The following is a 14227-nucleotide window of genomic DNA, read 5'->3' on the forward strand; positions in this document are numbered from 1 at the left end:
CTTGTTTTCGACTGAAATTACAAAGCAATAAACTGCTGTATACCCAGGAAGAGAGAGAAAAAAAAGCACTTTGTTGGTGAATACCATGGAACTTTTAGCAGTTAAACAACAAGATATTTCCCTGAGGCATTGCTGGGAAAGATCAACTCCAGCTTGAAGTGTGACTGCATATTTGGCCAAGAGACACTACTCCACATGCATGTTTGGGGATGTGTAATTGCTTGGTAGTTGGATTGTAAATTGTTGCCATTATGGCTTTGTTGTTGTTGTTCCACTGCTGCAAAATGTAAAAAAAGAAACAAAAAACAAAACAAACACAAAAAACAAAACCAAAAAACAAATCAATGTAACTTTCAAAACAGCAAAATACTCGGTATCATGCTCGTTGCTTCTAAACTGATTTTGTAGACATTTGCATTGATGGTGGTGTTATTTGGAACTGTGTTACTTTTCAATTCATTTTCATCCTGTTAGAGAAACAGATGGAAATCATACAATTGTGAAAGTGGATATCAGCACAGATTACTGCCTGTTAGAGGGTTCAGTCTAAAAATAGAAACTCTGGCCTCCACAATTCCACATTTGTTTCACCCTGAAGCCCATAATGGAGACCATATGGAGGGGGCCTGACCGTGTGTACAAAAGGACATTGCCACTATCAGGCCTTCTTAAGCCCATCAGGAAGATGTGATAGTCTGCTGCAGCAACAGTTCAACAAAGCACAAGATAACAGCATGTCTGTCAACTGTCAGCCTGGCAGATGAGTGGCAGAGGCAGGAAAAGCTCATTCCTTTCCATCTCCATGACGCACTGAAATCAGGAGTGTATCTGCGGGTCACACAAAGAAGCTCAGGAATGAAAGTTGTTTGGTCGGATGAACTTTCAGGTGACTAACCACTGAGATTTGTAATTAATGTCACCATGTTTTCAGAGCAGGTTGCAGTGGCAATACCACAACTCACCATGTCATGTGAAATAGGAAGCACCCTCTTTGACTTTTAAGGTATCAATAGGTCATGATTTTGTTTTTAATTAGGTAAACCATGAAAATATAACCCCAAATAAACAAATTTAACAACAGTGTGAAAAGATACAGAATCTGTGTGTTAAAAACTAAATTGTTTGCCTCTTTATTCCTGTTTTCACATTAATTAAAAGACCAAGCAAGGGGGTGCTAATCAAACTTGAACTTGATTGCTCATCACCAGTGTAACAACTTTTATAATGTTAAAACAGAAGTTTTGTCTGGTTGTTGGTCTGAAACATTCAGGTATGTCACACAATGCTAAGGTGGAAAGACATCTGCATTGATCATAGAGAAGCAAATGTTGCTGCTTGAGTCTGGGAAGGGTTATAAGGTCATTTCTAACAATATGGAGTCTGATATTCTGCAGGGAGATTATTCACAAGTAGAAAACATAGAAGACAGATATCAATCTTCCCATGAGTGGATAACCCAGCAAATTCACCCAAGATGAGACTGTAATATTCTGAGAAACAATGAAAGTATATAAGAGCTACATTTCAGATTCTACAGGCCATGTTACATTTCAATTTCATTATATAGATTAACTAGATCAAGTAGATAAGACCAAACAAAGTTGCCTTGTTTGGAAGGGTTTCCAGGAGAATGCCACCTCTCATGAACATTGCAACAGGTTTAAGTTAGCAAAAAAAAAAAAAAAGACAGACAGACAAAAAACAAAGTTGATAAGTTTGGTCACGATGCACAACACCACAGTTGATGAAAACCAAATTGAGCATGTCAGCACAAACATCTCATACCAACAGTCAAACATGGTGGTGGAGGGATGATGATTTGGGCTTGTTTTGCAGCAGGAGCTGGATTCCTTGCAGTCGACCATAAACTAAAGCAGTGTTTTTCAATCCAGGTCCTCAAGACCCACTGCCCTGCATGTTTTAGATCAGTGGTTCCCAACCTGGGGTCCAGGACCCCTCAAGGGGGCCCCCAAAGAACACAGGGGGTCCCTGAGGCATTGGACATTAAAGCCATTGTGATTAATGTTCACAAACTGTCCCTATTTTAAGGAAAAAAAGTAAGGCTGTATGTTGTTCATTTAACTTTGGCTTTATCAAAGGACAGGACTCAACTAGAATATATTATTTATGGTGAGAATCTCCCTTTTGAAAGCATAAAACCAGTATGGTTTCAGCACAGGGTGGAGCAGGGGGTCCAAAGCATTTTAATATATGCATGAAGGGGGTCTCAGAGAAAAAAAAAAACACTGTTTTAGATTGTTCTTACTCAAGCTCATTTAATTCAGAATAACAAACTATTTGCAAGCCTGTTAACGAGCCATTCATTTCATTGAGGTGTGTTAAAGTAGGATTACCTTTAAAACATGCAGGGCAGTAGGACCTGAGGACCTGGATTAAGAAATACTAAACTAAAGCTTGGTTAAAACGGGGCCATGCAATGTGAAAATGATCCCAAAGACTGGAGCAAATCTACAACAGAATGACCAAACCAGTCAAAGTCCAGACCTCACCCTGGCTGAAAAACTGTGCCATGCTTTAGTGGATAAATAAATGCCTTTAGATTTTAATTGACTGAAGCAGAGTTGTAAAGAAGAGTGGGCCTCAGTTCCTCTCCAATGACGTGAGAGACTGAAAAAAAAGTTCAGAAAATGGTTACTTCATGGTATTGCTGATAAAGTTGTTTCCACAAGGATCTGAATTGTTGCAGTGAGTCTGGTTTTTTCACAAACCACTTCTGCATTTTGGAAGTTTTTATAAAATAGACAGCAGAACATTGTAACATGCCATTAGTTGTTGTTTATCTGAGGTTTTGTTTCGGCCTGTTATGTAAAAACTTAGATGTTTAAGAGCGTATTCTTTCTCAGTCACACGACTGTACAGTTAATGGATGCCATGCATTGCTGGATGGTGGAAAACGTCTTGTGTCACCAGGTTTCTGTAGATTTCACCTTTGACTTGTTGCTGTCTCCCTAATCGAGAGGAATGTCTTCAAAGAACTATGCCTGCCCCCTTGATGAAACCTTGTCAAGGTGCATTATCTTGACTTGTGTTATACATCTTTACCTTTTTTCCTTTCTTGAAAGAAACCTGTTGTGCCAAAACAATCCATTTCCAACACCAAGGAAGGAGCGCAGTTCACTTAGCACAACAGAGCTTATATTTGTTACTTTACTGAAAGAATGCAAATGACTCTTTTGTACTTATCTATATTTTTTATGATCAACTTTTAATTTTAAAGTAAACTCTGTGCCTCTCATGCGCCACCATTAAGGCCTTACACCTCATTGCCTTTCAATTTCATTTGGACAAGTGTTGTGTGATAATTGTATCTGGCTACAACCAGTGATATCACAGACCTGCAGTATATTTTGTAAAAACGAAATGCTCAATGGAGCCTAGAAAGCCACTCACAGAACTTCACCATTTACAAAGCAAATAAACAAATGAAAAGTATCAACCCTGGAACATCCACCCAAACAAAATAGCCCTTCCACAAGGAAGAGGCTGCAGGACAGTGTTTACAAAATCCTCATTAAGGAAGTTGTGAGATAACACACAAGCTCACGCATCACACAAAGTTAAAGAGAGGGCACGCACACACACACACACACACACACACACCACAAAGAACCCATAAGCACTGAGCAATGCAGAGCCCACCATATCATAGATAAGGGGACAGAGAAACAGACCTGGGAAAACAGAGCAGAGCACAGAAAGAGACTAACAGAGGAGAGAACGCAACAGAGATGAGTCGGACAGACAAAGAAGCGCCTCGGCCACCCTGCCACCGGAATCGCTACCCTGTTGCAAAGGACTTCAAAAGGTGTGCATGAGAATAAATGCTGTGAGATCTAGAGGAGAGCAACAAGAGCACAAACTCCTGCAAAGGGGCTCGCTTTGGTCAGTGCAGGGGTCAACAAGACTTCAGCTGCTGTCAGAGACTTTTCTGAGGTTACTGACCAGAACTTAAATACTCTTTACCTTTGGATTTTTACCCAGAGATTAGATTTTTTTTTCTTGTTGCATGAGCTCATCCATAGACCACCCTAGAGGGCATAAACCAAAGATCTGTGGCTTATTTCTCCCATGGCGAGCATTTGGATCTCTCAAGTGGGAACCATTTGCACCTCCAAAATTCTGTTCTTGCTCTTTTCAATCCTTCTGCTCCAGGGGCCTCTCTGTGTAGAGAGCAACCCCATCTCCAGCTCTCATCAGAGGCATCGTCCTGCTCCGGGGCTGGGGGACGGGCATGGAGGGGTGGTGGATCCATCGTTACTGGAGCAGGAGAACAATGTGGACATGCAAAGTCTGCTGGAGACCCTCAAGGAACAGTTTCTGCGCACTTTCAACCTCTCTGGCCATCCACCCTTGCCTCCTGGAAGTACAAGACTGGAGCCACCTGAATACATGATGGAACTTTATAACCGCTTTGCTAATGACCGCACTGCAATGCCAACCGCCAACATCATCCGCAGCTTCAAAAATGAAGGTACAGCTCAGTTTAGCAAGGCCACAATAAATAAGTTGTGTAAGTAAGAGCAGGGACATTACTTGAATGTATGCACAGTTTTAGGAAAAATGTCTCTTGCAGCTTTGAGAAACCAAAATTTAGCTCTGCAAAGACCCTGTACCTTGAAGCTATTGTTTGCAAAGTAATGTTTATATTAAAATGCTGCGTATAATCTGAGAAACGATATAAAGACAGAATATAAAAATATCCTTTAATGTTTTTTTTGTTTGTTTTTGTTTTTTCTGCCCAGATTCAAACCCAAGCGTGGTGGGTGTTGGAAAAGTGAGGCGCCACCCACTCCTCTTCAATGTGTCAGTCCCCCATCATGAACGCATCACAGCAGCTGAGCTTCGCCTGTACACTCTAGTCCAGACTGACCGCCACCTCTATGCTGGTGTTGACCGCAAGGTCACTATCTATGAATTGGAATCACATGACTTGTTTGACAATACAACTAATGTAAAGTCAGTGAGAGCAGATAATTTCAGAGGAACAGAGGAGCGGATAGAACTGGTGGAACTGGCATCCCGTCAGGTTTATGGCACAGATAATGGCTGGGAGGCATTTGACCTCACTGCTGCTGTTCAGCGCTGGCCCAGATCAGAAGGTGGCACGACACACCGTTTGGAAGTGCATATTTCTAGCATTGCTAATGAAGAGAATACTCAAGGTATGAAAGATGATTTCAAAGACGGGAGTCCATCTGAAGGGGACATGAAGATTGACAACAGCCCAGAGGAAAAGCATAAACCCCTGCTGATTGTTTTCTCTGATGATCAGAGCAGCGATCACCGAGATGACAAGCGTGAGCTGAACGAGATGATCGACCATGAAACCTCTAACACAGTATTGCAGAATGACCTGAATGGGCTGTGGGGTGAGCTGGGAAGAGACATGGAAGGCGATCCAGATGAAGAAGACCTCATCCAGATGCGGTCAAACCTCATCTACGACACAGCATCACGCATCCGTCGCAATGCCAAAGGAAACCACTGCAAAAAGCAATCTCTTTATGTTGAGTTCAAGGATATTGGCTGGGACAGTTGGATTTTGGCACCCACTGGTTATGATGCCTTTGAGTGCACTGGCGTTTGTTCCTATCCTTTGACGAAGCACGTTACACCCACAAAGCATGCAATTGTCCAGACACTGGTCAATATCAATAGTCCTCAAAAGGTAGCAAGAGCATGTTGTGTGCCCACCAAGCTGGACCCCATCTCTCTGCTTTATCTGGACGACACAGGGGTGGTCACCTACAAGTACAAGTATGAGGGCATGGTGGTTGCCGAGTGTGGTTGCAGATAGACCGCTGTGTCAGAGTTAAACTCTTCATTAAGTCTTACCACAAGAGGAAGGACACAAAACTAACAATAAGCTGCAAGGAGATGAGCCAAGGATATTTTCAATAAAAGAAAGGGACAGTTATTGGAATCTCTGTGAAGGTTACTCAGTGAGACTGGAAGTTTTCATTCACTATTGATTAAACTATGAGCACTCCAGGTGGACAAGCGTATTTTTTTACCATAAGATACAAACAAATATTTCATCTTATGCAGAAAAACATGAATATCAGTTGTCACAAGTCAGAAAATGGAGTCAGTAGAGCTGAGGAGCAGATCTACAGTCAGCATACCCATCATGATGTAAAGGTATGCTGTCATACCCACTAAAAGACAAAAATTCCCAAAGAACTGAGCCTATCCTTCAATCTTTGCAGCTTGATGGGAACTCGTGCTTCAGTTGTTCTCCTCCCTCTCCTTTCCCCTGACATCTGTCTTCCTCTCCACTTATCTCTGGCTTTCCCACTCAGTGCAAGCACTAATCAGCACTTCATGTGCCTTGCTGCAATGAAATGACCTCCCTGAGGCAACCTGGCAAGCCATGAACTCTCTAGGCCCACCTCCTGTCTCCTGCAGCCCCCTGATACGTGAGCACTGTGCAATGGGTCCAAGTGGCAGGCTTATCTATCTCAACCCTGTTTCCCACTTCACATGCCTCTTTTCCATCCCCCCCGACTTACTGTGATAGTAAGGTGTCGGGGGTTAAGAAACATGTATGCCAGTACTCATGTTTTGAGGACTCAAAGCCATTCTGGGCAACATTTGACGTGGTGGGAAGGAGGCTGGGGGTCATCCACATTCCTTGGCAACTGTTTCAACTGACTGACCGAGCACTGTGTGCCCCCTGCATATCTTCAACAGAGTCATCCATCACATCTAAAAAAAAAACTTTTTGGAACCCTATTGCCTGAACAAAGATCAAAAGAGGCCACACTGTCACGTTATGGATACCCAAAGGAATTACTTTCTTTTGTTATAAGCCTTTTGATACCTCTGCTGCTTGTGTCAAATAAAAGACTATTTATTGTTTTAATTTATTAATTTTTACAACAGAGTAAATGACTATATATGTAAATTTGTAATTTTAGCAGGTTTTATAACCATGACAATGCATTTGCAGCAAAAATGAATTTTGTTGGGAAGATAAATGACAATAATTTGTGCAACAATAAAAACCTACTTAACAAATAACAACTGTTTCAGAAAATGTGCACGCAGTCTTTAAAGAAGATATGTGGACTATCTCATATAAAAAAATACCTCCATGAAATTGTGCATGATGTATTTTTTCTAGTGCAGTCATCTTCATATCTTGGTCTGTCAATTTTGTTTCCATTATTTTAGGAATTAGCTGTAAGAGCAGTGACACATTACATTGCTGAAATTCAGATAATTTATTCAACAGTTATCAGCTCAAAGGCCACAGTTCATGTGCAACACACAAACAGAAAACCATGGGAAAATGAGTAGACAGTCTTCTAATGAACAAAATGGATGGCCTGCTGCCAGTGCTGACAGCAAACAGGCAGCAAACAGATGAAAAACCTGCTGATGAAAGGATAGAGAGCAAAAACCCAGCAAAGGTCTGGATTAGACTTTTACTTTTGTTACTCTTCACATTTAACACAACTGTTTGTGAGAGCAGTGTGTGGATTTTTTATGTCAAAATACAGACTGATGATATAAATACAGGACAGAGTCTGATTTAGCTGAAGCTGCAATATGAACACTGACAGAACATAGAACAGATAGAATATTGATATGGAAAAACATATTGTATTATTGCAAATCCATATTTCATCACTTTTATCACTTTACTGATGTAGTATCACTTTTTAAAAATGTACATGAAAGGATTATCTCTGCTAAATATAACTGATGCAGTCTCAAAAATATCTCCTCATTGTTACGACATAATAGCTGCGCTTTAATTTGTGTATAAGCTGTGAACAGAATTTTTACTTGTACTGGTGCAAAGTCTCCCAAAAAACATTTGGCAACAAACCACTAATGACAAGTGCACTGAGATGTTTCAGAAGCCAAACAAGTTGGAGACTTGGTGACCTCTCAGAGCAGAGGTTTGCTAAAGTTGGTTACATATCAGAGAGCAAGAACCTCAGTTACTGCAACAACAGAAGGCTGCAGCTATGTTAAGCTCACTAATTGAATATTTACATAATGTTAAAGGAAATATGAATGTGGCCTTTGTCACTAAAGAGCAAACTTTCAGGGGATATGTTGAAAAGGGAAGTTTTTAGCTTGTGCTCTGATGATAAGGACTGCTAGAGAGTGCTCTGTGCTTTTTCACTCTCTTGTTTATAGATGGCATCTTATGTCAAAAGAACTCCAATCTGACCGCTTGTTGCTATTGTGCAGTTTGGGAAGGATTTGGCCTACGTGATAAAAGTAGGAGTGCACCTAACAATGAGTAAACTATTTGAACAGTTCCCAGTGTGCACACGCCTTAAAGTGCTTCAGAATCCTGTAATTCTCCACTGGTTGACATCACGACGCCGGCTGCTGGACGTCGACGTGCCTCTTGCTGTAAACGTGTGCTTTAGTGTGTGTCACCCACGGCTCCGTGACTCCCTAACTCTGACGTTGGGTCTGTAATAGGGCCTGATTGTTTCCGTTCTGGGTCACAGTGTTTATCATTCTATCTCTTGGCAACTCCACCACCCAGCACTCATCTCTTGTTCCGTCCTAAAAACTCTTCCTTTTCTAGAAAAAGCAGATTGCTCAATCATTGTTTTAGGCTCATGTGCAACAGTGCCTCCAAATGTTAAATACCTTTTAACAGTCTGCATCTGCTGTTACGAAACTTCTGAAAGTCCATTGAAGTACTCAGCAATGAAAAGCAGATGTTAAGTGTGGTCAAAGCCAAGTAACACAACTGAAGGATTTCTCAGCAAAATTAGTTAAGAAAAAAATAAAAAAGCCAGAAAAAGAGCAAGCAAACAACTTTCTTTTTCTATTAAAAGTAATGGCTTTCATTCCCAGAGACCCACACTAACATATTTATGGTCTTTACAAAATGCACTGCCACCTTTGAGAAAAGTCTAACTGAATTGCTGCTGAAGTTATAGAATGATACTAATCTCTATGAGACTATTACATTTAGCTTACCACTGAATCAATGATTCACACGTGACTCTCCAAAGCCCACGCTTTCATGTTTTGTGCTTCTCCTTTGTGCTTCTTGCTTTGTTCTCAACTTTTTGTTCTGACATTTTCCTCTGACTCTTTACTGGAGCCTCGGCTTACCTGGAAACCCTTCTTCTCATTTACTCAGCCTTATTTGAATGCTTTAAATGTGAATCCTTGGCCTTTTTCTGGAGACTTAGCATTTCTTCTGTTCTTTTTTTGCTCTTTTCTCCTGAAGTGATGTTGCTCTGTGAAAGTTGCTCGACCATCTGCTGGATCACACTCCTTTTTATATGAGACAGTGCAAAAGTGTTATGCCACTCTTCTTCTTTATATATTGCCAAGAAAAGCAGAAATAGGAGAAATGGTTTATTTTATGTTTGTAGGTTTCTTGAAGGACTTTCCAAAACTCATTTTAGGATGGTGACTGCATTTTCTTCTGTTCTGCTGGGAAGATACATCACTCCATAAGTGTTGCCACTGATCTTTAGTCCAGTTCTTGTGTTTGGGATTTGGCATACCTCCCTTTTTTCTTCCTTTTAAGAGTCTACTGATCTGTTGTTGATTGTTTTTAGGCAGACACTTCTTTTGTCCTTCATTTGACCACCTAGCTCAATTTTTCTAATGACACACTACACAATATGTCAGGATTTGTCAAGTTTTGAGCTAATAATTCTTTGGAAGTCACCCAGTGGAGGATCTAGAAAAATTTGGGACAAGGGATCTAGACAGATTGGCATTAGTTGCATTTGCAGATGCAACATGCTCTAATATTATGGAACATCTAATGTCTCTGCACTGGTATTTATAGAGAGAATAAAACAGACCATGTGGTCCAACTAGAATAAAGGATGGATCCATTATTCTTATCAAAGCCTACTTTTTATTATTTTTTTTTAATTTCCCATGTAAGGTCAGTGTAAGGATGTAACCTGGTTTAACTGAACTTCATGTTCATCATGAAGTCGCAGCTGGACACTGTAGGCTAACTGTAGTCATTTCTGAATGGTATAATGACTTAAAATATTGGATTCAATATTTTTGGTAGGTTTTTATTAACATTGACAAGTTATCTGAAACCTGAACTTTTTTAGAGCAACTCCACTCAGTTAAACCATCTTTATTCACTTCATCAAGACATTTTAGGAGTTGGTCAGTTTTCTGTCCTCATTGTTTTTGTGGTACAGTGTTTCATTCATTTATGGAAAATTAGTCTGTGATGAGGTTTGAAATGTGACCTGACTTCACAACGAAGTGTAGCCGTTGCATGATGTCACACATGAAAGATGACAGGAATAAGGACTGAGGTAGTGAATTTAGAACCGCGAAACCTGGAACAGGTGCAGCGTAACATAAAAATTAATTGGGCTATTTGTGATTCAAATTTAAATTTAAAAACAATTAATCATTTAAAGCCCAACCAAAGAAAAAATATGAGAAAATTCTGTTATTTTATTTTTTGTCTGAAGTCTTTATTTGGTCCTATGACAAAATATATATGTATATATATAATTGTATATTTACTGTTTATCACAGTGTTCAAAATTATTGTAGTCCAAAAGGTATCCACCAGGGGGCAGACAACAGATATCAGATTGTGTTAGGGTTTTGAGCAAAGTTTTTACCACAAAGTGATGAAAAGGGTCTCAGAAATTAAATATGATACATATGGCATTAACTGCATTAAAGGGTTAATCCTTCAGCCCTACAGGCTGCTAGTAACAACGTACAAAGATTCAGTTTAATGTCAGTTCTTTGCTAAGTTGTTAGGTGTAAACACAAAACTGATTCAGCCCTTGAGTTCAGTGCAATATGTTATGCCTGGTCAATGTCCCGTTGTCAAATAAACAAAAAAAAAACAAAAACCCCAAAAGTATTCCTTTGTAAATAGTCAAGTAGAGAGTTGGAGAGCCTGAACATGAGATAAAAGTTAATCTCCTGTTCAGGCTCATTTTCTTACCATCAACCCTTGAGGCCAATTTGTGGTACCAGGCAATTTATAATGGGTTTATTTGACATAACAATGCAGCGAAGTACGGGAAGCTTGAGCAGTTTCAAGCTTTTTATCTTCAATGTAAAACACAAGTGACAAATCAGAGGTAGCTATAAAAATGTGTGTTATGACCCCAGCTGAATTCTGCCATTTTCAGGACTGATGATGACAACTCTGCAGCAAAGAGGCAAAAACTGCATATGCAAAGCAAAAGGTGCCTCATCTTTAAAAACATGTGGTTTTGATTGTGCTCCCCCATGGAGCCAGTTTACTGTGCAACTGAGACAAGTGAGAGGCCCAAGGAAAATATAGTACTGACTAAAGCCCAAAGTGAAAACCTACACCCATGTCAGACAACACATCTCAGAGTCTGTGTCCTGCCTTCAGATATTTTCTCATGTCAGTTCAGTCAAACAAAAGTTTAAATATAGCAATGTAGGCGATTGCAAGTTAGATGAGAAATTTTGTTCAAGGAGGTCACTTATTTACATTTTTATGTTTGCGTAGATGTTTTTTCTCAAATGTTTATAGTATGCATGAACTGAACGTTAAGATGTCATTGCTATTCAAAACAAACAAATCACAGAATTTTTGCTAAGTAATAACTTGGTATTATTAAACAAAGTCAGCTGCATGAACTCAGTAATTCATAATGCTCAAACATGTCAGTGTTATTAAATTTCTCCCAGCAATAAAACAAAGCAACAAAAACATACACACATAAAAAAAAACTTCAACTGCACACATGGTGAAAAGGAAACTGCTACATTATGAGCTGCCATACGTAAAGCACTCTGAAAGCAAATAAAACCAATCCACACCCACATCATGAGCACACATTTTTTCTTTGTTTTCAGTGTCCTGTCTTCCTCTCTTGCTCTTTTTACTCTGAGATGAATTACAGATCAGAGCTTTGCCCTCTGGAGAATGATAATGGCTTTCACGTTGTTAATACAGTATGTGAACACTGTTTGTTCTCAGCGAGTTTGAGACCTTACAAAATCATTTAATTAAAGAATAGAGTTTAGCAGAGGAGACTTTAAAATGTTCAAATGTTGTAGGACATTAGCATGAAATGGCACTTGCAGGTTTTCGCTTCAAAGACTTCATGCATGTGTGCATGGAACAATTAATTTAGCAGAAAGTATCCTTCACTGCATTTTGACAGCTTTGCTGTAATTTCAGAAATCTGTCTAAAATGGCATGGAATAGTCTCGTTATCTTGGATGTGAGTGCAAGGCTGATGCACGATATGTGCCAAAGAGGCGGTCCCAGTGGGTAAAGTAAGGAGCATAGTTGGTATTTTGCAGACTGTGATGGGCTTGGTGGAAAGGAGCTCCTCCCAGACAGGGAACCAAATTGTGCAGAGACCAGGGAAAGTTGTAGCCACAGTGGTCCTCTACTGCCAGCCAGCTGTTGAGGAGATGGAAGAGGACTTCACTGAGTGGGTGACAGCCCAGCACCCAGGTGCTACTCAGAGCTAGCAGCAGCAGAGACAGCAGCTCTGCTGAGCTGGCGTCCTGGGCTGCCAGAGCAAAAGTAACATGGTGCTGATGGTGCATCTGATGGATTCTGCGATACAGCCAGGGAATCCTGATGAGGAACACACACAAACACAGCTGTCTCTGCTTATTCTGTTACTGTGGAGGAAAAGTACAGTATGCCCAGAACAGATTTATGTCAGTGTGTTCATGGCAGATGGCTCACCTCAAATGCTGCTGCTACAAACAGCATACATAAAGATTTTAAGGACATCTGTTACAGCACTTGATTTAAAGTTCAGACTTAAAGGACACTACAGGAACATATAATTGCATCAAGAGATTGGTACTTTAAGTTTTACATATGCCAGAAAAAAGACAATATTTCAACTTGGGCTCAGACATTTCTATTTCTTAAAAAACAAAACAAAACAAAAAAAAAAAAAAAAAAAAAAAAAAAAAATACAAACAAACAAAAAAGAAACATTGATTGTAAGTTACCAATTCAAACTGCAGAATAAAGGAAAATCCCATTCATGCTGAAAATGCTAATAAAGGTGTGTTTCTTACCTGTGCATGCTGTAGTGCCATACAAAGAAGAGTGTATCAAATAGCAGGAAACAAGCTACAACTTCAACAAATAGTTGCCAGCAAGATGGAGCCAGATCTGGTAACTGGGGTGTCCGGAGGAGCTGGAACAGTGCCGTGGTGGGGAGGACAACTGTCGTGTATTTGTACAAAACTCTGCAAAAACATTCAAACCATCTCCTGAGAGACGGCGGCCGCACCGAATCTGCTGCTATCCTCCACGACCGAACACGCTGACACACGCGCCCCAGTGCGTCCAGCGCAAGGAAGGGCGCGCAGAGCAGGATGTGCGTCAAGAAGGCGCAAGCTGCGGGCAGGTAAGGAGACTGCAGTATCTCCTCCTGACCCGGTCTCACACATTCCCACAAACCCTGGAGGAGAGGCGCACGGGACTCTGTGGTGGGTACATCCATCACGGCGTTCACCTTTTCTCCGCAGTCATCATCATCCTCTCAGGTGAGCTGCTCTCCTCGCCACACGCGCCTCTTCCCGACAAATGTCTTGTTCCTTTTCTCCCACTGCGGTACAAATCACTCCACTAGGAGATCCATGCAGCTTAAGAACAGAAAGCCTCTCCACACTGTGGTAGGAGGGGCCCAACATACGATTTATGTGGGTTGTTTTTATAAGCTGATGAAAATGTCTGCGGTGCATTGAGGAAGGAAGATCCAGGCTTTTCAGTTTTACGCAAACATACCACCTGGTCAAAGGTGGTGGTTGGAAACGCAGGGGATTTTAGGCAATGAAAGGGAGGACACTCACAAATGCTGTCATTACAAAAGCCTTATTTTAAATGTCAGAGTTATTTACTTACTGGGAATAGCTGATGATGGCTGGTGCGGTTTACTAGTGATGAATTGCATTTTCCTTTTTAAAGACAAAAATGACTAACATCACCAAATGAATGAAGAGAAACATATATTCCAACAAATAAAAAGTAGGAAAACAGGAAATAGGGAGAGAAAAATGAGAGAAAATGAAATTTATAGGCTACACACAGAAAAAGCTTACTTGTGCCACCTCAGCGTATGGGTGTAACTGGAGTGGATGGCTATGTGTGAACGAGTATTTAATTTAATCTGTTTTATGTCTGGGGAAACTAAGGTCTATAAAAATGCAAACTTTTAAAAATAATAGGACATACGACTATAATCAGGGAAAAAATTAA

The 14227-nt window shown here is 40.4% G+C and overlaps 2 protein-coding genes across 2 annotated transcripts; one reads left to right on the forward strand and one right to left on the reverse strand.

Annotated features, from left to right (window-relative positions):
- Positions 1-3687: 3687 nt before the first annotated feature.
- bmp10 (bone morphogenetic protein 10) lies at positions 3688-7085 on the forward strand. The gene is made up of 2 exons (XM_042000695.1): positions 3688-4492; positions 4764-7085. The coding sequence occupies exons 1-2, from the start codon at positions 4090-4092 to the stop codon at positions 5816-5818; spliced, it is 1458 nt and encodes a 485-aa protein (XP_041856629.1). The 5' UTR covers positions 3688-4089; the 3' UTR covers positions 5819-7085.
- Positions 7086-9928: 2843 nt separating this feature from the next.
- On the reverse strand, positions 9929-13645 carry ch25hl3 (cholesterol 25-hydroxylase like 3). The gene is made up of 2 exons (XM_041998513.1): positions 13042-13645; positions 9929-12583 (listed from the first exon to the last, which is right to left on the reverse strand). The coding sequence occupies exons 1-2, from the start codon at positions 13470-13472 to the stop codon at positions 12208-12210; spliced, it is 807 nt and encodes a 268-aa protein (XP_041854447.1). The 5' UTR covers positions 13473-13645; the 3' UTR covers positions 9929-12207.
- Positions 13646-14227: the final 582 nt, after the last annotated feature.

The sequence above is a fragment of the Melanotaenia boesemani genome, chromosome 11 (genome assembly GCF_017639745.1).
Source record: "Melanotaenia boesemani isolate fMelBoe1 chromosome 11, fMelBoe1.pri, whole genome shotgun sequence".
Classification (NCBI taxonomy): domain Eukaryota; kingdom Metazoa; phylum Chordata; class Actinopteri; order Atheriniformes; family Melanotaeniidae; genus Melanotaenia; species Melanotaenia boesemani.

What these genes read in the sequence shown, in the direction of transcription:
- ch25hl3 (XM_041998513.1), bottom strand. Translation starts at nt 13,472, where the DNA reads ATGGATGTACCCACCACAGAGTCCCGTGCGCCTCTCCTCCAGGGTTTG. An exon ending in TGGCACTACAGCATGCACAG is followed by an intron (nt 12,584 to 13,041) that starts GTAAGAAACACA and finishes GTTCCTCATCAG; the next exon opens with GATTCCCTGGCTGTATCGCA.
- bmp10 (XM_042000695.1), top strand. Translation starts at nt 4,090, where the DNA reads ATGGCGAGCATTTGGATCTCTCAAGTGGGAACCATTTGCACCTCCAAA. An exon ending in CCGCAGCTTCAAAAATGAAG is followed by an intron (nt 4,493 to 4,763) that starts GTACAGCTCAGT and finishes TTTTCTGCCCAG; the next exon opens with ATTCAAACCCAAGCGTGGTG.